The sequence below is a fragment of the Musa acuminata genome, chromosome BXJ2-10 (genome assembly GCF_036884655.1).
Source record: "Musa acuminata AAA Group cultivar baxijiao chromosome BXJ2-10, Cavendish_Baxijiao_AAA, whole genome shotgun sequence".
Taxonomy (NCBI): Eukaryota; Viridiplantae; Streptophyta; class Magnoliopsida; order Zingiberales; family Musaceae; genus Musa; species Musa acuminata.
The window spans coordinates 19,202,764-19,225,733 of record NC_088347.1 but is presented as its reverse complement, the minus strand read 5'-3'; the positions used below and the strand labels follow the sequence as shown (position 1 = coordinate 19,225,733).

The 22,970-nt window shown below is 36.5% G+C and overlaps 2 protein-coding genes and 1 non-coding gene across 4 annotated transcripts; 1 reads left to right on the top strand and 2 right to left on the bottom strand.

The window, feature by feature from the left end:
• Positions 1–977: 977 nt before the first annotated feature.
• LOC104000063 (non-specific lipid transfer protein GPI-anchored 11-like) lies at positions 978–2,268 on the bottom strand. Of its 2 annotated transcripts, XM_018820029.2 has the most exons (3): positions 1,522–2,268; positions 1,382–1,438; positions 978–1,315 (listed from the first exon to the last, which is right to left on the bottom strand). In XM_018820029.2, exons 1-3 carry the CDS (start codon positions 1,865–1,867, stop codon positions 1,170–1,172), a joined length of 549 nt encoding a protein of 182 aa, XP_018675574.1. In that variant the 5' UTR covers positions 1,868–2,268; the 3' UTR covers positions 978–1,169. The 2 variants fall into 2 exon arrangements, with proteins under 2 accessions (XP_018675574.1, XP_064983994.1); XM_065127922.1 differs by having other exon boundaries at positions 978–1,438.
• A 112-nt stretch (positions 2,269–2,380) lies between these two features.
• Positions 2,381–13,089, bottom strand: LOC135624389 (mitochondrial import receptor subunit TOM40-1-like). Its single transcript, XM_065127921.1, has 11 exons — positions 12,764–13,089; positions 11,646–11,727; positions 11,474–11,573; positions 11,285–11,380; positions 11,137–11,187; positions 6,547–6,612; positions 5,421–5,522; positions 4,293–4,361; positions 4,126–4,209; positions 2,933–3,028; positions 2,381–2,777 (listed from the first exon to the last, which is right to left on the bottom strand). The coding sequence occupies exons 1-11, from the start codon at positions 12,951–12,953 to the stop codon at positions 2,721–2,723; spliced, it is 993 nt and encodes a 330-aa protein (XP_064983993.1). The 5' UTR covers positions 12,954–13,089; the 3' UTR covers positions 2,381–2,720.
• A 221-nt stretch (positions 13,090–13,310) lies between these two features.
• On the top strand, positions 13,311–13,382 carry TRNAC-GCA (transfer RNA cysteine (anticodon GCA)). The gene has a single exon. It is a non-coding gene; the product is annotated as a tRNA-Cys (tRNA).
• Positions 13,383–22,970: the final 9,588 nt, after the last annotated feature.

Here is a 22,970-nt window from a genome sequence, read left to right as displayed (position 1 = left end):
TATGAAAAAATAAAAAATTTAAATTTAAATTTAAATAAATAGATAAGGGTGAAAGATTTATTATGACATGATTTTTTTTTTAATTAATTTTATCTTTTAATCAATATAAAGAAGTATTGTTAGATCAATCCAAAAATATTACAGATTGAAAACAGAAGTATATCGATTAAAAAAGAAGGTTCGTTAGTAGATCAAAAAAAAAAAAAAAGATAGTAGGCATTTGAGTAAGTGTTTGTAATCTATTTTTTTCATTCTTCAAATGTGATAATTGTTGAATCTCTAATTTTGATAATGAAACCAATTAATAATGTTATGATCTAATCTACGTTTTGAGTAACGCTGTACTAGCTTCGATCAGAAGAGGCAAATTAATTAAAGCAGGAGGAATCGGATGTTGGGCCAGAGTTGAATATGTCAAAAGATTGGACGTCGGATCAAAGGATCGGTCAACGTGTTGATAGAAGGCTTCGTCCCGTGAATTCAGGCATCAGTTCGAAGGATCGAACATTCCGCCAAGGAGATCGAAAGTTACGGGTATCAATATGCCGATTGGACAATACACCGAAGGAAAGGATGATGTGTCGAAGGATCAAACGAAGCGCCGAAGAACCAATGGTATATCGGACAATAGATGATTCGTCCTTTGTAATAATTTGTCTAGATCGAATTAGTTTAGGTCGTAATTGGATTGGTTTGGGTTGGTTTAGAATATAATTTAGTCAACTCAATTAGGGATCAACTTAAATAAAAATGAGATTTAGAATATATATATATATATATATATTATATCGAGTAATTTGGGCGCCTTGAAGTGCTATCGTCGCAGCTAAAACGTCGTATATTTGGTGGGGAATAAAGTCGAATACATGGCAAACAATATGGCTCATAATTTTCTTGAGAATTTATAGGAAAGCTTGCTTTTAAGCTTGTGGTATAAACAATTCGAGTAGAGAGAGAATATACGAAGCTATGCGTCTTATCATGAAAGAGGATTAGAGAAGTCATCAATGAAGAGGATTAGAGGAGACAGAAAGAATCCATGGCAAAATAATACAAGTAGTTTTGGTTTCCAACACAACTTAATAGAAGATGCTTCAGAAGCAACAAGTGCAGTCCCGGGAATAAGCTTGTTATTGCTGATCTATCCCCGCAATATGTCAGGCTATCATCTACGCATGTAGACTTGCAAGGATCACATCAACAAAAGACAGAAGAATGAGAAACGCCAAACCGGTCGTCCCGTATCTCGAACTGCTGTTGTGGCTGTTCGGTGGTGCGGTGGCTGGCGTCTCTGTTTCCAGCGATGAACTGGATCCTGCTGGAGATTCTAACATAAACTCAAGTATGTCTACGTACAAGAAGAAGAAGACTTCAGCCATACCTGGTTCTTCTGGATCTCCACTTGATGGTGACGGACTTGCAATTGGAGCTCCAAGAACTGCAGATGGTACGCGCAAGGAGGAGTGAAGCTAACAGGCAGTAGGAGATGTATGGAACGTCGAGAGTATTGAGCATGCCGACCTGCGCACAGGGTCGCCGGCGGCGCGTCAACGCGGCAGGCAGTGGGGAGCGCGAGGGCCTTGGTAGTGTCGATCTCCACGCCGAACACATCGTTGTCACAGATCAGCTGGCAGAGGCAGACCGGCTCCGTGTCCACGACGCTGGCGAGGCCACGGCAGCACCCCTTGCCAGGGCGGGTCAGGTTGCTGCCGGCTTCCGCGTATGTCAAGCACGCCGACAAGTTCATCATGGCGCCGGTGCAGTCGAGCGCGGGCGGCGGGGCTGGTGCCGACCTCTGGGATAGCGGGCCATGGAGCAGAGAGAGGAACACCGAGAACGAGACCACGACCCATCGTGTGTTCGACATGCGTCGAGCCTTCCTCCGCAATCCCTTCTCCCTGCTCAACGTTAGCTGGTGTAGTCGGTGGCGTGCGAACGATCACAAAGTCATTTGAACGATTGCTCGTTCGATCTCGCACGAGCAAATCAATAGAGTCGCTGATTCAAACAGGGATTGATTCTAAAAGCTGTCATCACCTCTCTGATAAAACCGTGACAGCTACAAACTGTAAGAATACATTGTGTTTGCCAGAGAGATTGTTGCAGACTTGGAGCCGAAAGCATTAATGCCGTCGGGCAGAGCTACTGTTCCTGGGAGGAGATCACATGAGTTACGTGGGTGCGGGTTCTGAGGCAATCGCCGAGAGACCTGCCTCTGCTGACAGTCTTTACACATCTAAGAGATGCGTGTCAAGAACCTCATGAACTCCACTTCATGCTTGCAGTAATTACACGATTCACAACCCATGAAGGCAACATGATCAAGCAGAAGTAGATGGTCAATACTGGGTAGAGGATTAGACAAGTAAAGCATGAAAAATATCGAGTCACAAACGACGGCATGATCTTTGGCTTTCTAGCAGTAATGGTCCTCGCATAATTGAGGTGACAGGGAATGCATTGTCTTGCAACCTGTTGAAGATCTTGCTCCATGAGTGAATAAATCATGACAACAGAATGACGCATCACCAAATGGCTACCGATGATGGAAATTGCTAAAAATCTAACTCATCAAACCATAAATAATGGAAGTTTCTCTCTATTGACTTCAGCATATATGCGCACAGCAGCCATAAACTGTGGAGCTTTTAATCACCAGAGGCCGAGGGAACCAAGAAAACCAGTTATTCCATCTTCTGAAGAAACTACACAAGAAAACTTCACTCTCCTACGGTCATGCCAAATCCAAATTTGTAATCCTTCTTTCGGTGATCAACCTGCAGCATGGCAAACGATTGATTAGGAACAATTATGGTACAGCAAATTCTTCTATCAGTTATTTCCTCTCCCACAATCCTTGTCAGAGACTAATTAAGGCAGAGAGAAAGCTTGAAAACTTTGAGAGACTATCGAGTACAGAAGTTCTAATCACCTCTGCGGAAAGAATAAAATTAACACCCATATTCAGTCGCTCCTCCAGAAAAGCAGCAAACACACCGTTGGAATCAATCTTTCCCCTCAAGCGACACTGCAAAAACATTTTATTTATACAAAAGGAAGAACAGAGGCTCAACATATCATGAGTTAGGTCTTTAAATATTAATAAATTAATAGCTAGCAATCTACCCACAATATTATGTAGAATAAACTCTAAGCACATATTGGAAGAAATCATATCTTCATTCTACAACAAAAGAATGGTTGTTGTTCAAGTGCTATTGGAGATGAAGCAACATCGTCGATATACAACTATTTTATCCAAAAAACTATAAAAGACAGCATCACGAATTGTTGTTCTTGTAGTTCAGCGCCAACAAGTGATCAAGCAATGAGCTTTGGATGAACACAAGATATTCTATGTGCGAATGCGATAGACTAGACAATGAATTTATAATAAAATTTACTTCATTTTTTTATAGTCCAAAAATGCTTCAAAGTTTTTGTTTGTATAGTTAGTATGTTTTTGTTTGCATATAAGAAACTTAACCATTTGAGTATACTATAATGTCTAGTTTATAAAATCAATTTAATGTCACATATGCAACAAAAGAAAATTATGATAGATGTACTCTTAGCCAAAGTTACATAAAGCTATATTGCGTGCACACATGCTTATGTGCACATGCCCATGCCAGACATGCACACTGGCATGCACACATACACAACATTTGCATTCACCAGTATTTTCCATGAAATCAAACACAATAGTCTGTATGTGCATATAATAGTCCAAAAGGGCAGCTCAGTAAAAGTGTCATATACTCAAAATGGGAATCTGCCAAAGTTTCCAGTAAAAGTTAGATATAAAAATTCATAATAAGAGATCTACTAAGACAATTTCATAGCCTTTGAGGTTTTTCCTACCTTTTTTTTTTGTTCCCTTTATTTTGTGTGCTCTTTTAGTTTACTAATTGAATCGTTTCATGCAACCAAAAACCAAGAAAGCAGGAATCATGATGCATAAAATCCTATTTCACGAAATCCAATGCCCCAATAAGTAGAAGTGTTTTTCTAGGATTACAGATAGCTGCAATTAGAATTATAAAGGGCATAAATTAGAGCAAGGTAATAGCTATTGAAGCCAATGGCCACATTGATAATTGAAAGAAGCAGGTAGGAAGTTACCTGCCGAAGGATGTAATCATACCCAAAACTTGAAGTAACATCTTGTGTTAAATGATTGTACATGAAATCAGATGCAAGAGAGACCTGCAAGAAGTGGTAAGATTTATTACAGCAAATAAATAGATACAGAATGAATAAAAATTTCCTGCAAATTTCAGATTCCTAACCTTCTCAGATACTTTCTGCACATAGCTAAGTGCAATTATACCAGTGCTTGCAACTTGCCCTGTTGCAACCTGCATAAATTATTCATCACACTGTCAGCAACTAACCAAAGCTAAGCACATTGGCAATTTTAAAATGAACGGCTTCCAAGCATGTAGCTCTGAAGTGGATTTTGACAAAGCCAATAGATTGAAAATTAGAAGAAAATTGAGAAAGAACACATGGTGAGCAGTACTGAGGCCACAAGGTGCCATGGCCCTCCCTGGCTTTTAGAGAACATTTACCTCCCTTGTTGCTATAGCGAAAACAGCAGGGGCACAATTTTTCCGCAAACGAAAAAGATCAGAAGAGTAAAAGTAAGAAAGGAGAAACTTACAGTATTAAGATTTTTAGAAACCTAATCCTATGCCCTTTGCTGCCAAGAAAAAAGAAACCAAAGCTATTACTATTTTCAGATATTCTGGTTATCAAAATCTCATGCCGCTTCCCTGAGGGAAAAAAGAAAAGAGAATAACCAGCCTAATGCCTTCTACATGACATTATCTCCAGGCACTAGTGCCTCACTTATCATTTTTCCAAGAAGGTATGCAGGGCAATTAAAGGTTTTAAAACTTAAAATATACCTTCACAGCATACTGCACTAGCAGATTGATTTTACAAATAGAAGGAATTGCCTTAGGTCACTGTCACTGTTCAGCATTATGGCCAATCTCATACATATCTACCAAAACAATTGTGATTTAGTCAATAGGGCATCCTAAAAAAGGAGATTCTAAAGAAGTGAGCATATGCAAACAAAGACAAGTTAATGAAGGACCCAACAGAGATCCAACAGCAGGTGAACTTTAATGCAGGTACAGAATTCTTCCAGATCCTAGCCATTGAGGACAACTATGGTTGACACCAAAAGTTCTGCACCAGAACATTCAGAAAGCCAGTATCCAAAAAGTTGGCAAAAGAATAACATAGGACTAATTGACATAAACAGAAATATATCCTTCATATGGAAGGATACTAAGACACTTTTAACAAAAATGATGAAGCCAAACCTTTATTGCAATTATTTACCTTTTGGGAGGGTGTGTGTGTTTGTGTCTGAGAGAGAGAGAGAGAGAGAGAGAGAGATTTACCATATTATCAGTATTGTACCGAGCAGCAAAACCAATACCAGACTTCCTCTGATGACCAAGCCAAAATATTTCAGTGCCCAAGGATAAATGTGGTGAAATACTCTGCAGAATAAACAGAAAAGGGTTGGTGAGAATACTAAATAAGTGTAACTGGAAGTTAAATGCTAAGAAGAGTGAAAACTATTTTTTCATGGACCAATGTGGTATTAATCAAACTTATGCCTTAAGATCCTCTCAGCTTGAACAGTTGCACCTAAATGAAAAGGAATACGGATAAACATCTTATGTGAGTAGCAGGCAAATAATGAGATTTAATTTGTACAAGTTAGTGCATCTGCTCTCAACAATTCCACGGATTTAGAATTTCATAAAACAAGTGTTATAATCTCCACATTTGTTTATATGTCAAGACTAGAAACTTGATTTGTCGGTGATAAGAATGGATTATATCTTTAGAATGAAAAATGTATTTACAAATTATATAAAATCATGAAAACAACAAAGATCATCTTATTTCTAGTTCTACCCAAGAACTGAACAAGGATGAGACAATGTGGAAGTAACAGATTTTTATGAGGTAAGAAACATCAAATACTGATGGTTTGTTTCATATATAATGCAAAGTTACATGCATATGCAACATTTTCTGATAGAGAAACTTCAAAGAACCTTCAGGTTCCTTAAACCTATATAAAATTCATAGCTAACGATGCAAAGGTTTTTGCTTACAGAGGTTGCTAATATTTCACAGGCCTTTCAACAGCACTTCAAATGGAAAAAAAAAGTGCATTAACAAAGAGGGCTTACAAAGATATCAACCAGAATTCTAACTGTTACTTTATCAATCCTCGTAGTTGAGAAAGGACTATCTCACACCAACAATTTAAGGTGCTAAGCAAAAACATTAAGCACTAAAATGAATATTCTTGATGTGAGATAAATAATGCCCAAGTCTTCCACACACCATTTGTCCTTACCTCGGTTGACAGGCAACTCCATTTAGTATGGAGTCACTTGCACAATCTTATAATTCTTTAGGTGAGAGGTCCAAGTAACAACAACTTATGGAACTCAACTCATTAAGCAATCAACCAAACCAAATCCAAAAACTACAAAAATAACCTACCTGAATATAATTGCCACCATAGAATGCATTGTTCCCTATTTGAAGCTGACTCCTGAAGTCTGTTCCCTGTACATGCAGGAAGTATTCTGCATTAGAAGTTAAATAAAGGAAAGATTGACCCCAAAAAACTGTACAACAACAACAGGTAGCAGTCTCCATCTGCTTTATGTACTGTAAGAGTGCAGTTAAGTTAAAAAAAAGAAATGATTAACATAATATCAGGTCTCCAAGGAACTAAAAGTAGCCTTGGCCTACTAGCACAAGATTGTGGAACAAATTGCATTCTCAAGATACACCTTTGTCCAGTGGGCCTAATAGTGCTCCACTGGATGATGAGCACGTGTGGCATCAGAAATTCTAATTCTTGTTATACATATGAAAGGGTATATGTAGTGCCCAAGTTTCACACACACACAGCACACTTAGCATGCCAATGGAAGCGCAAATAATATGCATATGTTACCATCATTTAAAGATATATTTTGTGATATCTATGCTTCAGAAACATGATATATGGCATGCTCATGTTATTGATTTTTAAAGTTGAAGTGCACGCTTTCAAAAATGCTATGCACAAAGTCCTTCCAAATGCTATTTGAAGTATATACAAGCATTAATGCATATTTAAGTATGTTTTATAGTAAACAGTAACGATCCTACGATGCAATAAGCCCAAGTGTACTAGCAAACTTGAGTACGAGTCAAGTCATGCCAATAAGCATGCACACGGTCATTAGAAGAAACTTTTGCGAGTCTTAAGTGATTTTCAAGGCTTGAATGAGTTTGATCGTGTTTAAAGTAAGTTTGAGGTTTAAGCATTATATGTGTGGAAAATAGTAAATTGATTTACTTATACATGGATGAAGTAGTAGATAATTACATGGAGATGAAAATCTAAGAGAAATGTTACACTAAAAATATTAAGATGTATAAGTGAGATTAAATGATGCATTTAGAGCGAAACTTGTCATTTTTGTCAATCCAAAGTAGGATCAAATTAAGTTCCAACAACCCTAAAATTATGTAAAAAAAGAAAAATTTTGAGATGAGACCTAATGGGATTGAACTCAAGACCTCTTGGCTGCCTCTTAAGCAGACCATACAACACCTTTACTCTATTTTGGCCTCATCCTTCTCACCAACCTAATAAGCCACGAAATCTTTGTCTCCTTCTTTAGCAATTCTTCCAGCTCTTCACCTTGTCTTCATTGAGGTCAAAGACCCTGGTTCTAAGGAAGAACATGGTAAGAAATCATAACCTTTTCCTAGATATAACCCAGGGTTTTCAATTTAATAGATTATAGGCTGATACTTTCAGCTGCTTTTTAAGTAACCTAGAGTTTGATTTAATCTTTGATTTTGGGATAATGTAGTGTATGAATTTGTTATGATTCCAAGGCCTCTAGTATTACTTTAATCTGAGATTGGTATATAGAGTTATAGATGCTGCAATCTGAGATGCTCAAAATCCCTTGTTTTCTGTGAAAGGATTATGTTCAAGCTGATTTAACACCCTTATGGGCACGATTAGCTTCTGTTTGTTACTATGTCTTAAAAGGGTCCCTTAGGGCTCTGTAGGTTTTGCAGTTGAGTAAATACCAACTCTATACACCAATATATAAGCTTTAGAAATTAATATAGTCTCAATCCAGTTTCAGTAGAACTGAATAGGTGATGGTAGTTAAATTGAGAGAGTACTTTAGCCTCCTAATGATTCTGCTTTAAGCTAAAATTTTATATATTTAGTTTTATAGGTCTCCTAAGCTCCTACGAAATTTTACGATAATCTAAGATGGTTTGATCGACAGTAATAGTGAAACAAGATTCCTTAGCTGAATCATATAATTGTTTGATTGGTAACAACAAGGTCATTTGATTATAGGTGGAATTGTTGACGAATTGGTGATGGAATTTAGGTAAATTTACAAATTGGGTATAATTTAATTAAAAGAGGATACTACCAGAATTTTGCTACAAATCATTGGTTATATTAGGAGTTATGAGTGATTTAAAATGAAAGGTTTTTAATTTGGGCATATCATGACATTGAGTTCCAATTTGATATATTTCAGCTCCCTAGCACACCCAATCACTGGGGGGACCATGGCTCTTTGATGGAAACTTCATTTTTAAGCTGAATCAATTATAAGCTTAACTTACTACAAAATAGTGGACATATGCATTACGTGTATTCAAATGTATTTTTGAAAGCAGGCTTTGAATGAGATGATTATGATGAGATAGCTACAAACATGATGTTAATGTATGCATTACATAAGATAAAAGATATGCATGTATATATTATGACGTGCAATATAAGAATGTATGTATATGTTATCATGTGTGATATGAGAGATCATGGACATGTTGTGATATACAATGTAGGGTGCACGCACATGTTATGATGTGCCATGTAGGAGTGCATGCATATGTTATAGTATATGGTATAGGAGTGCATGGATATATTATAACGTACAATGTGGGAATGCACATATAAGTTATGACGTGCAGTCATGGACTTGCGATATGCATCCGCAAAGGGTCAACCAATTTAAAACCTCGCTCGGGTCCCGGAGGACCTATAAAAAGAGCAAGTTGATTAGTTCGAAAACGAGCGACGAACAAGTCCCGACGTCTTACGAAGAGAGCAGCTTTACAAGCGATTCAGCAAACACTTTGAATACGAGAGAGAAAAGAGAGGAATGAGAAAACAATAACTTTAGAAGGCAAAACGAACAGTCGCAAGTCTACAAACGACTGCTCACCGGGTGTCGGGTGCGATGGCAATTTCTCGTCAAGTTAACGTGCGAACTTGTGTAAACCGATCAACAACCAACACTACCCCAAAGCCCCATCCACCCCTGTGCCACCCGAGAGGTTCCAGGGGTCTAAGATGGCTAACGTTTCGTGCGCAATTACGGTTTGCAGAAAACAGGCCATGGCAAGTAAAAACGAAGCCATTTTAGGGTAGTTTTGCTTGGCATGGCACACTGCAGCGCTGCGAACTATTCTTACTTACATTTTTCAAGCAAAAACACACAAAACAAAACATGCTGCCATGCATATGTACAAGCATGCAAAAGCGACGGACAGTTCGTTGAGCAAAGATGTTACGAGTGCGCGATGACCGTTCGTGACAATGCAGTGTGAGAGTACATGTATATGTTATAAAGTGTGATGTAGAAGTTTATGAATGTTTTATGATTCCCTATTACATGTACTATGAATTATCCTTATATATATATATGTGTTTAAATTCACTTTAAATCAGAATTTTATCTCTCTATTAAGCATATGTCATGCTATAATATATCCAACATGAATGTTTTATGTGTTTGTATATACTACTGTGTGCGATATAGGAGTGCTCGTATATGTTATCGAATGTCATATGAGATTCATAAATGTATTATGGTTTTTGATTGCATGCACTATGAATTATACTTGCACAAGTGTGTTGAGATTTACTTGAAATCAGAATTTTACCTCCTTGTTATGCATTTGTCATGTTGTGATGCATCTGTTATGAAATATCTTATGCATTCATATATACAATGTGCGGTGCGGGAGTGCGTACATATTATAAAATATACTGTATAAGTTCATGGATGCTTTTGCACATGTGTGTTCTAATTTACTCTAAATTAAAATTTTACCTCGTTACTATGCAGTTGTCCTGTTACGAGATTAGATGTTGCTAAAGAGGCCATAATAAGATGAGTTTATCATGAAATGTTTTATGCACTCGTATATACGTGTAGTATGGAAGTGCACATATATGTGATGATATGTGATGTGGACGAACATGGATGTATTATGATTTCATATTGTATGTACTATGACCTACTCTTGCATAGATGTATTACGACTTAATTTGAATCAATGTTTTACCTCTTTATTACGCATCTTTCATGCTACGAGGTTATACGCTGCTAAAGAGGCTATAAGAAGGTGAGTTTACCATAAAATGTTTCATGCATTTAATTTTGAAATGTTATATATATGACACAATACATGCTCACCTAAATAAGATTATCAAAGCTTATACTTATTGAGTTATCACTCATCGTAGACCCTATTTTATAGGTAAGGGAACTAGTACCCCACCTACGTGATGGACAGGGAGGTGAGCAGGTGTGGGCCCATGCCAACGCAAATATGGATGATGACGTGATCATTTTTGTGCATATAAATTTTAGACATGGTATGCATATGTGATGCTTGAGTTTTATATGTTTATAACATATGTACAGTTGTCAAACACCAATGTATACAGGGAGAACCATGTCGTCCTGTTTGGCAAGTGAAATGTTTCAAACTTGCCCACTTTTCCGCTATGATGTTGATAGCTTAAGTAAATGGAAAGGTGACATCCTATGTATGGTATGAGTGGCTTTAGGATTAAGGTATTACAGTCTAAGAATCTATTGCTGTAAATATTATTGGCCAATCAACAAATGAAAAAGTTTTGAACATTATATTAGTGCAATAGGGAGAATGTGCAACAAGGAGAAATTTTATATTAAATGGAATAACTGAACTGCTAGAAGAACAGAACCAATGAGTCTTTTTTTTGTTTGAAAGACTAACCTTATAATCAAAGTTAAACATTCCTTGGGAGAAATGTGGTTCATTCGTGATCTGAAAAACATATCAGATATATAGTGAACAATCAATAAGGATGACAATAGAAGAAAAAAATTGGTTCTTCTCAGAATAATAGAGAACAATCAAGCACCTGAGCATTTATCTTCATAGTGAGGTTATCAGTCAGATCACATTTTACTCGTGCATTTAGTCTTCCATCAGTCAGTACCCTTCCAACAAGCATCAACTATATAATTGCAATGTAGATGTTCATTAAGAAACACAACTGGATGAAAAAAAAAAAACTATGAAAGAAAATGAATAATTACAGAATGCAAACCTTTGGATCAAGAAAGTTGGCACCAAATTCATAATGTGCAGTAGGAACCTTCAACGTGTCAGAAGACTGTGATGGAACCTCCATGGATCCCATGAAAACACTGTAGGAGAGTCTTCAATTTAAGAATCACGAAGATAACATCAACAAGATAATCAAATATTAATTAAACTACCTGTGGCTCAGTGAAAATCTCTGATTTAGCCCTTTTGTGAAGTCAAACCTCAATCCCTCAAAAAGCTCGGGCTTCAAGGACACTAAATGACGCATAGAAAGGATATTTAGAACTTGAATTAGCAAAAAGAATCCCCACCTAGAATCATTTTTGTTTTCACATTTCCTTTATTTGTATTAGAATCAGTCTCTTCTATTGGAAGTAGAAGAAATATAAGTATATGGTTCTTTATACTATGAGTACTAAATTGTAGTCATAGGTAGAACCAAGTGTAATGACCTAGCTTTATGAACTTTCTGTTGACCCCCTCTCATGCTCCTTTAATGTGCTTCTTCATATTATGGCTTCAACCTTAATATGAACTCAACCAATCTTGACATTGTATGTGTTAGTAAGAGACTATGTTTTCACCAGTTTAAATGACAAACAAATTATTCTTTTTTTCTGAGAAAAAGTTAGTTTTATTTTTCAGCAAGAATTCTTTCTCTAAAAATGTAATAGTTTCAACAGCCAACAATTTTAATAGGTTAGGGATGGAAGATAATTATCGTGTATTCATTCATAGTGGCCTATACGGTGTCCTTCTGTCATTCGTAAGTTTATAACATAATCACATTTATCAACTTCTTATTGGTCATATGATCTCATTTCACAATAATCATAATTCTTTTTCAACAAACAACCTCAAGGTTAATATTTTCAAGGTATGTTAAGATTCGACAGCAAAGATGCGCCTTTGACATTTCCCATTCGATATTTGGGATCAGGATCAACGTCCTGCAGATGCATGTTAGACACAGAGTTAACGTTTTCAAAACAACCATGTGTGCCGACGCAAGAATTGATAGGGACTAACCCAACCATCTACAAGAGGGCAAAAGGAAGCTCCAAGATCTACTCTTCGGCTTAAGATCCCGAAATCACTCCGTGCACTAATATGCCGAAACTCAGACATCCATAAACATCGCAGCAGTGACAACCAAAACACCTATGCTTTATCCGTTAGCATTACACTTTCAATTAAACAGGTAACTGAGAATTTTTCAGCTACCAACAACAATGGCAACAAGAAAGCCAAATCAGAAGCTGAAGCGACAAAGATTGGTCAGGAGACTCACTCAATGCCTCTCGTTGGATCTCCTCGAAGGGAATGGGGCAGGGGAGATTCAGCCAGTCGACTTTCTCCGGCTCGGCCTTCTCATCCTGCTTCGGTGGTAGCGCCGCCGCGAGGCCGACTGAGGAAGGAGACGGCGAAGGCGAAGGCAGAGGCGGTGGCGGCGCGGCGGCGTGGCTTACAGAGGATCCCATCGCGGAGAAAGCAAAGGAGCCGACCCCGTTCTGCTACCCCTCTGCTTGTGTGCGCGCGTTAGAGAAAGGGAAGGGTTTCGGGCTGGGGCTGCGGCTGCGGCTTACAGAGAGGTTTTGGGAGGGTTTTCTTTCGGCTCCGTGCGAGTCACTGCCTCGGTAACACATGGATGGCGCCTCGTGCCCGGACGCCGACCCGAATCCGAAGCTCCGCCTCAGATCACCCAGTCGCCCCTCTCAATCGTTCCTCAGCCGTCGGAATGATGAGATCGGATGTTCTAGCTCGCCTAGGATAAGAATACCCGTTACCAATTCTACAGAATAGATATAAAAGAGAAATGAGAGCAAATTTGACGTCAAGGGTCTATAGCTCAGTGGTAGAGCATTCGACTGCAGATCGAATGGTCACCGGTTCAAACCCGGTTGGGCCCTTAATTTAATTTTTGGCTACTTTGATAATTATTAAATTAAGGATATTATTTGAAACACAATCAATCGTTATTTTGTTAGATAAAAATATTATCATAAACTCTATATATAGATGAATACATTTCCTCTTCATTCTTCAAGTATTCATTTTGGCTAATATGAAAATGAAGGATCTTATCATATACCTCAGATTTTTTTGGCTAATTTGATCATGAATTAGGCTTTATTATTCCATCCCGTTTTGAGTAGAGTATATTTATGTGTTTAGAAAGATTTATTATTCGAACCATCATATGTCAATCATTTTGTTAGACAAAATATTAACATAAATTAAATTGTTTGTCTCTAAATTTACTGTTCAATGGGAATTTAATATTTGGTATGGTAATTGGGCTCTAATTATTTGACCATTAATCTGGAAAAGTTGCCAAATGAATATTATCTCTACAGCTTCTGATAGAAAACCTAAACCTTTCAATCTTTGATGTTAGTCTCTCTCTTATATGAGAGGATTTTTTTAAAATTTTTGAATAAGTGATGAATAGGAGAAGATATATTTTTTTTCAAAAAAAAAAAATAAAGTGATGAAGACATGATTCAAATCCAAAATATATATTCAAACCCTCAACCTTAGTAAATAGATGTAGTATCTCACCATTAAATTAATAATATATATATATATATATATATATATATATATATAAGAGGATGTTTATAATAATTATAGTAAATAATTAATTTCCTTTTATGGTAGAAAACTTGAGTAGAGATCCAACACACATGCTCTATCTTTATCTATCTTAGTTAATACTTAATCTAACATGCATAATTTTGTACTAATTATGTATTCCGAGAAGAAAATCAAAGTGGTTGACTCGATTTTGATGGATCTCGTTGTTTTGTTGGTAAATGACACTTTTAAAATAATAATAAACATTGAAAGATTGTGATGGCTCAAAGGAAAAATTTTACAAACACTAGTTTTCGTATTTAACCTCTTAAATTTGAGTTTAATATATATGCTTTGAATATGCTACAAGTGATGGTCTAAGTTTGACTGAGAGGTAGATATGTAGCGGTATATATGCTATATTAAAATATAATAAGGGTAAAAATATTATTTTTAAAATATAAAAAAATTATTGTTATCATTTTTGGATAAATTCTCCAAAATAAAATCTATTGTTTTCACTTTGACCGATTAGTGCATCTTTTTTCATTTACTTGTGTAGAGCATCTTTTTTTTATTTAAAAAAAATAAAAATTACCCATGTTGTCAGCTCTCACCTTCACCGAACGCCTCTATCCTGTCTCCCTAGCCTCTCTTCTCTCTTTCATGGTCACCCTTGTCTCTCCTCCTCTTTTCCTATATCCTCGTTATCGTCCTCGTTCGTGGCTTCCTTGATCTCGTATAGAGTATCCAGTTATATCTAGAAGTCAACGAGGTGAGTAATCTTGATACCGACTTTACATTTGATCTTTGCTCTATATGACACAGTTGGAGAAGGTGCAAATGAGGCAAGAGATGGCGAGGCGAATATGATGTAGGGTTATGTTACGGAGGTCGAAGGTGATGGGCATAAAATTGATGTTGAAGATGTTGTAGTCCCAATTAACGACAATGACAATGATGAGGTTGAGGGTGCGGAAACATAGGTAAGGACATAGGTAAATATAATAATGATGTAGTTGTCACCATTCTATCTCCTCTCCCTTCTTTATCGATGATTATTAACTTGATGGGGGGGGTTGCGCAAATAGGTAAGAGAGATATGTTGAATATAGGATTAATGATGAAATCAATTGGTGAATTAATAATCTAATATATATGTTGAGATAAGTGATGTAGGTTTAACTACAATCATGAGAAAGGCAAAATGATTAAAGAAGAATCGAAGTTGGCCGAAGTCAATGATCGGGCATCGAGCCAAATGAATTATGAGATAGACTGAAGGATCGGACGATACAGTGAAAGCTCACCGGGAGTTCACTGAAAGTTCATCAGAAGTTTACCAAGAGTTCGCTGAAAGTTTATTGGAAGATCGTGGGAGTTTACCGAGAGTTCGGATGAACAATTGACGCGTCAGACAACAAAGATTACTTACATTGTAATTGTCTAACCTTAATTGTCGTAGTTAAAGTTTCAATTCGAGTTAATTTTGGAAAAATCCTACTAACTCAATTAGAGTCCAACTGGGCCTTTAACAGGATTGAATTAGGTCGGTTGGATGGCCCATTCAGCCACTTAGAGTCACGTTAGGCGGTGGCACCACCTAGACTGGGTGGTGGAACTGCTTGAGGCATACGGTGGTACCGTCGGCAGTTAATGCTGTCAGGCAATAGTACCGCTAAAGCCCGATCTCCGAGGCTTTGTTAGGCGATCGTACCGTTCAAACTGGACAGTGGTACCACATAGTGTCAGTCTATAAGTGGTGGTACCATCCAATAATGGCAATGGTACCACTAGTACCCTAGAAACCTAGGATGAGATACTTTTTGAGTTTATTTATGAAGTCATTGGGGCTTATAAATACCCACTCTTTCCTGCATGAAAGAAAATGAAAGTGTGAACAAAAATCTTAAGATTTTGAGTTATAAAATTGCTAAGTGTCATCCTTCTCCCTTTCTAGTTTTGTAATTATTCAAGAAGATGAGTGAGGCTTGTAAGGGTTATCTCCTAAACCCATAAAGGAGAAAGCATTGTAAGAGAATGGTTGGTCTGCACCCATTGAAATAAGATCATTAGTGGATGTCGATGGCCTCAATAGAGGAGGACTCGGGAGTGGATGTAGGTCACAACGATCGAACCACTATAAATTTGGTATGCACTCTCTTTTGCTCTTCGTTATTGTTGTTCTCTGTTTTTAATTGCTTATTACATTTACTTCAAGTGAAATACACTTTCGATATCAATTCTAATACGAGTTTCATCGAATCAAACTTTTTTAAATCATTGAAGTTTCTGAATCGATAAAAATTTTATCATAAGCACTAATTCAAACCCCCCCCCCCCTCTTAGTGCCGACTCGATTTTAACAATTGGTATCAAAGCAAGGTTTATCTCCTTTTGGTTTAATACCCAAGTAAGATGGCTTTTACTAGCAACCAAGAGAGTCTTTCTATCACTCATCCTCCTATGTTCAATGGAACGAACTACACATATTGGAAAACCAAAATAAAAATCTTCTTACTTTCTATGGATTTCGATTTATAGAACATTATTGAAAATGGTTTTGAGAAGTCTTCCAAACCAATGAACGGATGGAATGATTTGGAAAAGAAGACTTTCTCTTTGAATGCTAAAGCGATGAACGCTTTATTTTGTGCTCTTGATAGGAACGAATTTAATTGAGTTCAATGTATGAAACTGCACATGAGATTTAGCACACTCTTGAAGTCACACACGAAGGCACAAATATGGTTAAAGAGTTAAAAATTAATTTTTGGTTCATAGCTATGAGTTGTTTCGTATGAAACCAAACGAGACTATTGGAGATATATACACCCGTTTTACAATTGTCATCAATGGTCTAAAAGCACTTGGTAAAAGTTTTTCTAATTTTGAACTTGTTAACAAGATATTAAGATCTCTTCCAAAAAGTTAGGATCCTAAAATAATAACAAGACAAGAAGCAAAAGATCTTAATAACTTTCCACTTAAAGAACTTATCGGGTCCTTGATGACCTATGAAATGACATGTATAGCACATGATGAACTTAAGAACAACATTCTAAAGAACAGTAAGGATATGATACTTAGAACCAAAGAATGCCACTTGGGTGAAAACTCAAGTGATGATGATGATAATAATAATGACTTGACACTTATTACAAGAAGGTTTAAAAAATTCTTAAAAATGAACAAAACAAAACAAGACATTAAGAACAAAAGTGAACTAAAAAGGGACCAAGTAATTTACTATGAATGCAAGAAGTCGGTGCACTTCAAAAATGAATGTCTCTAAGTGAAGAAGAAGTAATCAAATAAAAAGAAAGCGCTCAAAGCAACTTGAGATGATTCAAGTGCATCCAAATATGAGGAGCCAACCAACATAGAAGAAGTTGCTAACTACGCACGCTCAATGACAAGGTAAGTGACTCAATCAAGTCTTATTTAGTTTATGATGATTTATTTATCACTTTCAATGATCTATATGATGAATGTAAGTTAGTTGGTAAAAAATATAAGTTGTTAAAAAAAGGAGCATGCTTCTCTTGTTAGTGAATTTGATAAATTAAAAAATAGCATGATGATAGTATGTTAGCTTCTTGCACTAAGTGTGATGAGATATATTCACTTAAGAAAGAAAATGTTTTATTACAAGAAATGTTAGAAAATTTTAAAATAAGAAATAAAGCTCTAAACATGATCCTTGCTAATAAGGGTTATGTTTATAGAAAGGAAAGAATTGGCTTTGTAACACTCAATAAAAGCTAACTATCTTCATTAAAAAACCTACATTACATGTTTCACCTAGAGAAAAATATAATTTTTATAGAAAATATAATTATTTTTTTCTATAAATATCCATTTAAAAGATATAGTCCACACAAATTAGTTTGGGTTCCTAAAGGAACTATAAATCACTTAATGATAGGTAGATATATTTATGAGGAACCCAAGGTTAAATGAGTACCTAAAAGAAAACCTCATTTTCTTGTAGATATGTCTACAATCACAAGTTAGGAGCAAGAGATGGTACCTTAATAGTGGATGCTTAAGGCACATGACTGGAGATCCAACACACTTCTCTAAACTCACTAGCCAAGACGAAGGATTTATCACCTTCGGAGATAACCACAAAGGAAAATTTATTGGGAAAGGAAATATAGGTAACAAATCAAACCTTTTAATTGAAGATGTGTTATTAGTAGATGATTTAAAACATAATATACTAAGCATTAATCAATTATATGATAAAGGATATATTATCAAATTTGAATCTAATGTTTGTATTATTGAAATACCATACAAAAATAGATATATTATTATCTTAAAAAATAATAATGTGTATCCTATTGATATTGATGATTTTTACGATGAAACATGTTTTTCGGCTTTAGACAATGATACATGGCTTTGACATAGAAGATTAGGTTATGCTAGCATAAAACTAATTTCTTAAATTTCAACTAGAAAACTTGTAGGAGGAATGCCTAGCATCAAGTTTGTCAAAGACAAAGTTTATAATGCATGTCAATTAGAAAAATAAATAAAAAATAATTTCAAATCAAAGAATCAAATAAGCATCTCTAAACTACTATAATTGATCCATACGGATTTATTTGGACCATATTTATACAACAAGCCAGGAGGTAGTAAATATGCTTTTGTAATTGTTGATGATTTTAGTAGATACACTTGGATATACTTCTTTGCTCACAAAAATAATTATTTTAAATATTTTTTAAAATTTTATAAACTTGTTCAAAATGAAAAGGGTTTTATGATTTCATATATTCGTAGTTATCAAGGTGGTAAATTTCAAAACCATGATTTTCAAAAAATTTGTGAGTCAAATGGGTACAACCATAATTTTTCTACTCCAAGAAATCCACAACAAAATAGAGTAGTTAAAAGAAAAAATATGAGCTTACAAGAAATAGCAAGAACCATGTTAAATGATCATAGCCTACCCAAATATTTTTGGGCCGAAGCTATTAAATGACATACTATATCATAAACAGGGTTCTCGTATGACCATTACTTTTTAAAACTCTCTATGAATTATGGAACAATAAAAGATCCAATATTTCATATTTTAAAGTTTTTAGTTATAAATATTTTTTTTAAAATAAAAAATATGTCTTCGAAAAATTTAATGCTAAATTTGATGAAAGCATTTTTCTTAGTTATTTCTCTATTTCTAAAGCCTTTCATGTCTTTAATAAAAAAAAATTTGGTTATAGAGGAATCCATTCATGTTATTTTTAATAAGCTTCCCGAATTTAAGAAATAATTTTGATGATGACTTTGAGTTTGATGCTTTAAATTTGAATGAACACTTTCCTCCCCCAAGTAACTTGGATGCATCTTCTTCCAAAGAATCTTTATCTAAGGATTAGAAATATGTAGATGCTAATGCTAAGGAGGTAATCATTGGAGATATATCAAAAGATATTCAAACTCACTCTTCTTTTAAATTTTTTTATGCAAATACAGCCTTTTTATCTCAAATTGAACCTAAATGTATTGATGAAGCCCTAAAAGATTATTCATAGGTATTCGCAATACATGAAGAATTAAATCAATTTGAGAGAAATGAGGTATGAAAGTTTGTTCCTAGACCCAGTGATCATTTGGTAATTGGTGCTAAATGAGTCTTTAGAAATAAGCAAGATAAACTTAGTATCATGGTTAGAAACAAGGCTAGACTAGTGGTTAAAGGTTTCAACTAAGAAGAAAGTATCGATTATGAAGAAATCTTCGCTCTTGTGGCTAGACTTAAGCCATAAGGATTCTCCTTGTCTATGCTAGTTATAATGATTTTAAGTTATTTCAAATGGATATTAAAAGTGCTTTTCTTAATGGTTTTATTTTTGAAAAAGTTTATGTTAAACAACCACCTAGATTTAAGAATATATTTTTCTGACTCATGTATTTAAGTTGTCTAAGGCTCTCTATGAATTAAAATAAGCTCTTAGGGCTTGGTATAAGAGGCTTAGTTCTTTCCTTATTCAAAATAATTTTAAGAAACACAAGGTTGATACTACATTGTTTATTAAATATTTTAAAAATAATATTCTTATTATCCAAATATATGTTGATGATATCATTTTCAGTTTTTCAAATAAATCTTTATGTGAATCATTTGCCAAAAGTATGAGTCAAGAGTTTGAAATGAGCTTAATTGACAAATTAAATTTTTTCTTGGGATTACAAATTAAATAATTAAGTGAGAATTTTTATTAGTAAGACTAAGTATGGTGCACTACAAGCCAATCACGTGAGTGATGACACGTGTGACTTGACAACAGTCTTTTTACTTATTATATTTTAGCGTGCGCGTGCACACACACATACACATACATATTGGGAAATCTTGGGGGCGACATCATATGCGCAGCAGAAGAACAAGAAAACAAAATCCCCGATTCCCAAAAAGATGTTCGTCGTCATGCGAAGATTGGTGCACAAAATTCGCGAAACTTAAAACTGCGTATAGAGTAGATTGTGTTACCTAAGGAGATCATATATCCCTGTTTCCTTGCATATCCTTAGGAGAGGGTGAAGGAGGTCAAGCATCCTCCTCTCTAGCGGTAATCCACACAACAGGGTTGCGACGACGCTCCTCAAAACTCCAGGCCTGCTCTGAGATGGAGAGGGAGAGGAGAATATGAAAGATAAGCAAAGGCTCTAGCCTATGAGGCTCTGAATCCCTCCTATTTATAGAGGTCCCCTGTCAAACCCTAATGGGTCCTCCCCTAGTGGGTATTGGATCTGCATCCAATAAGACAAGGGCTCCGTCGGATATCTCATATCCGAACCTCTACTCATCGCAATGCCTACCATATGTGTGTGACCCTCTAGGCCCAATATCAAGCTGGCCATGAGTCATACCTATCAGAACTCCTTCTAACTCAGTGAAGTATTATCTCTGTAATAATTCATTTGACTCATCGACTACGGACGTACTAGGCCACTACGCCATAGTCCCCAGACGATACAAGGGAATCCAATCTATTGGACCTGTCTATCCTCAGTTACCGTGTACCTATAGTCCCTCATCCATCTAATATCCCAGAGACCGTATATCGAGCATGGTGCTGTCAGACCCATACGGTTTCTACTCGAGTCTCGCTCTAATCGGATTCTCCTTGAGAACTCTTTCTCTCTCAACCCGAATGACCCTGGCCAGGGATTTGTTTGAGCAAGAACACATGGGATATTCCTCTCATGACGCCGAGAGTGGATGATCCTCTATCGACACTCAATAGCTCTCGTAAGGTCGACTACCACTCCCAATGACCAGCTGTACTAGATCTAGGACAGTCAAACCTATAAGTCTGGTATCAAAGAGTGGAGTACTCATACAAGACATCCTTAGTGTCTCAAGTCTAAGGACCAAATACACCATTAGGACTACGGAATCGTTGACAATAAGGCATCATCAACCATCCAGCATTCCGTAAGCGGATCAATCAGTGAACTCATTCTCCAATGAGCACCTATACTGTATCCCTAGTGTCCCTACATGAGCAGCTATGAGACCAGCTGTATCCATCATATGGACGGGTATACAGCACACCAGTATGTCCGGTTATCACGATGTCCCTCTCGAGTAACCTATGATCGGGATTATTTAGGATATATGTTTAAAGGTGAATTGATCTCATTATCGTGATCTCATCACGATCCGATTCCCATTGCATAAATCCAAGGACATCACAATATATATATATGTATTTATGCAATATTTATAAAGTGATATACGCCAAAATATAATAAGCAAAAAGATTCTGTATCAAGTCACACGTGCCATCACTCATGTGATTGGCTTGCTGGGCACCTATGACTAGCAATCTCCCACTTGACCTAAAGCCAATCACCTATGTGTCTGATCCCCATTAGACCCCTGTGACGCTCAAAGACAAAATGAGACAACGACTTTGTTAGTGAATCTGCAATGTTATCTTCGGATGGAACTCTTTCCACTGCTACATCTCCTCGGGTTACGATCTCTTTGATAAGGTGGAACCTCCTCAGAACACTTCTGATGAGACCCGGGTTCCCTTATTTGAGTAATCGCCCTATAGTTGTCGCAATATAAGGAAGTCGACTCCTCGCTACTCGGCATGACTCCCAAATCTGTGATGAACTTCTTCACCCAGACTCCCTCCTTTGCTACATCTGATGCAGCAATGTACTCCGCCTCTGTAGTCGAGTCAACAGTAGTATCTTGCTTGGAACTCTTCCAGCACACTGCTCCTCCATTCAAGGTGTACATATACCCTGAATTCGACTTGCTATCATCGACATCAGACTGAAAACTTGAGTCAATGTAGCCTTCAACCTTAAGGCTATTACCTCCATATACTAGTAAAAGATCCTTAGTCCTTCTCAAGTACTTAAGGATACACTTTACTGCTTTCCAATGCTCCAAGCCTGGATCCGCCTGATACCTGCTCGTGACACTCAGAGCATGCGCTATATCAGGCCTAGTACATAGCATGACATACATGATAAACCCTATTGCTGAGGCATAAGGTATCATATTCATGTTCGCCCTTTCTTCAGGAGTCTTTGGGGACATACTCGTAGAAAGCGATATCCCATGTCTCATCGGTATGAGACCTCTCTTGGAATTTTCCATGCCAAACCATTTGACAATAGTTTCTATGTACCTAGACTAGGACAAGCCAAGCATCCTCTTAGATCTATCTCTATAGATTCTAATCCCCAAGGTATAGGATGCTTCCCCTAAGTCTTTCATGGAGAAATGTCTAGATAACCAAGTCTTTACTGTGGATAGCATTCCTACGTCATTCTCAATGATCAGGATGTCAACCACATATAACACCAAAAAGGTGATAGCGCTCCCACTTACCTTCCTGTACACACAAGGCTCATCTTCGTTTTTAACGAAGTCA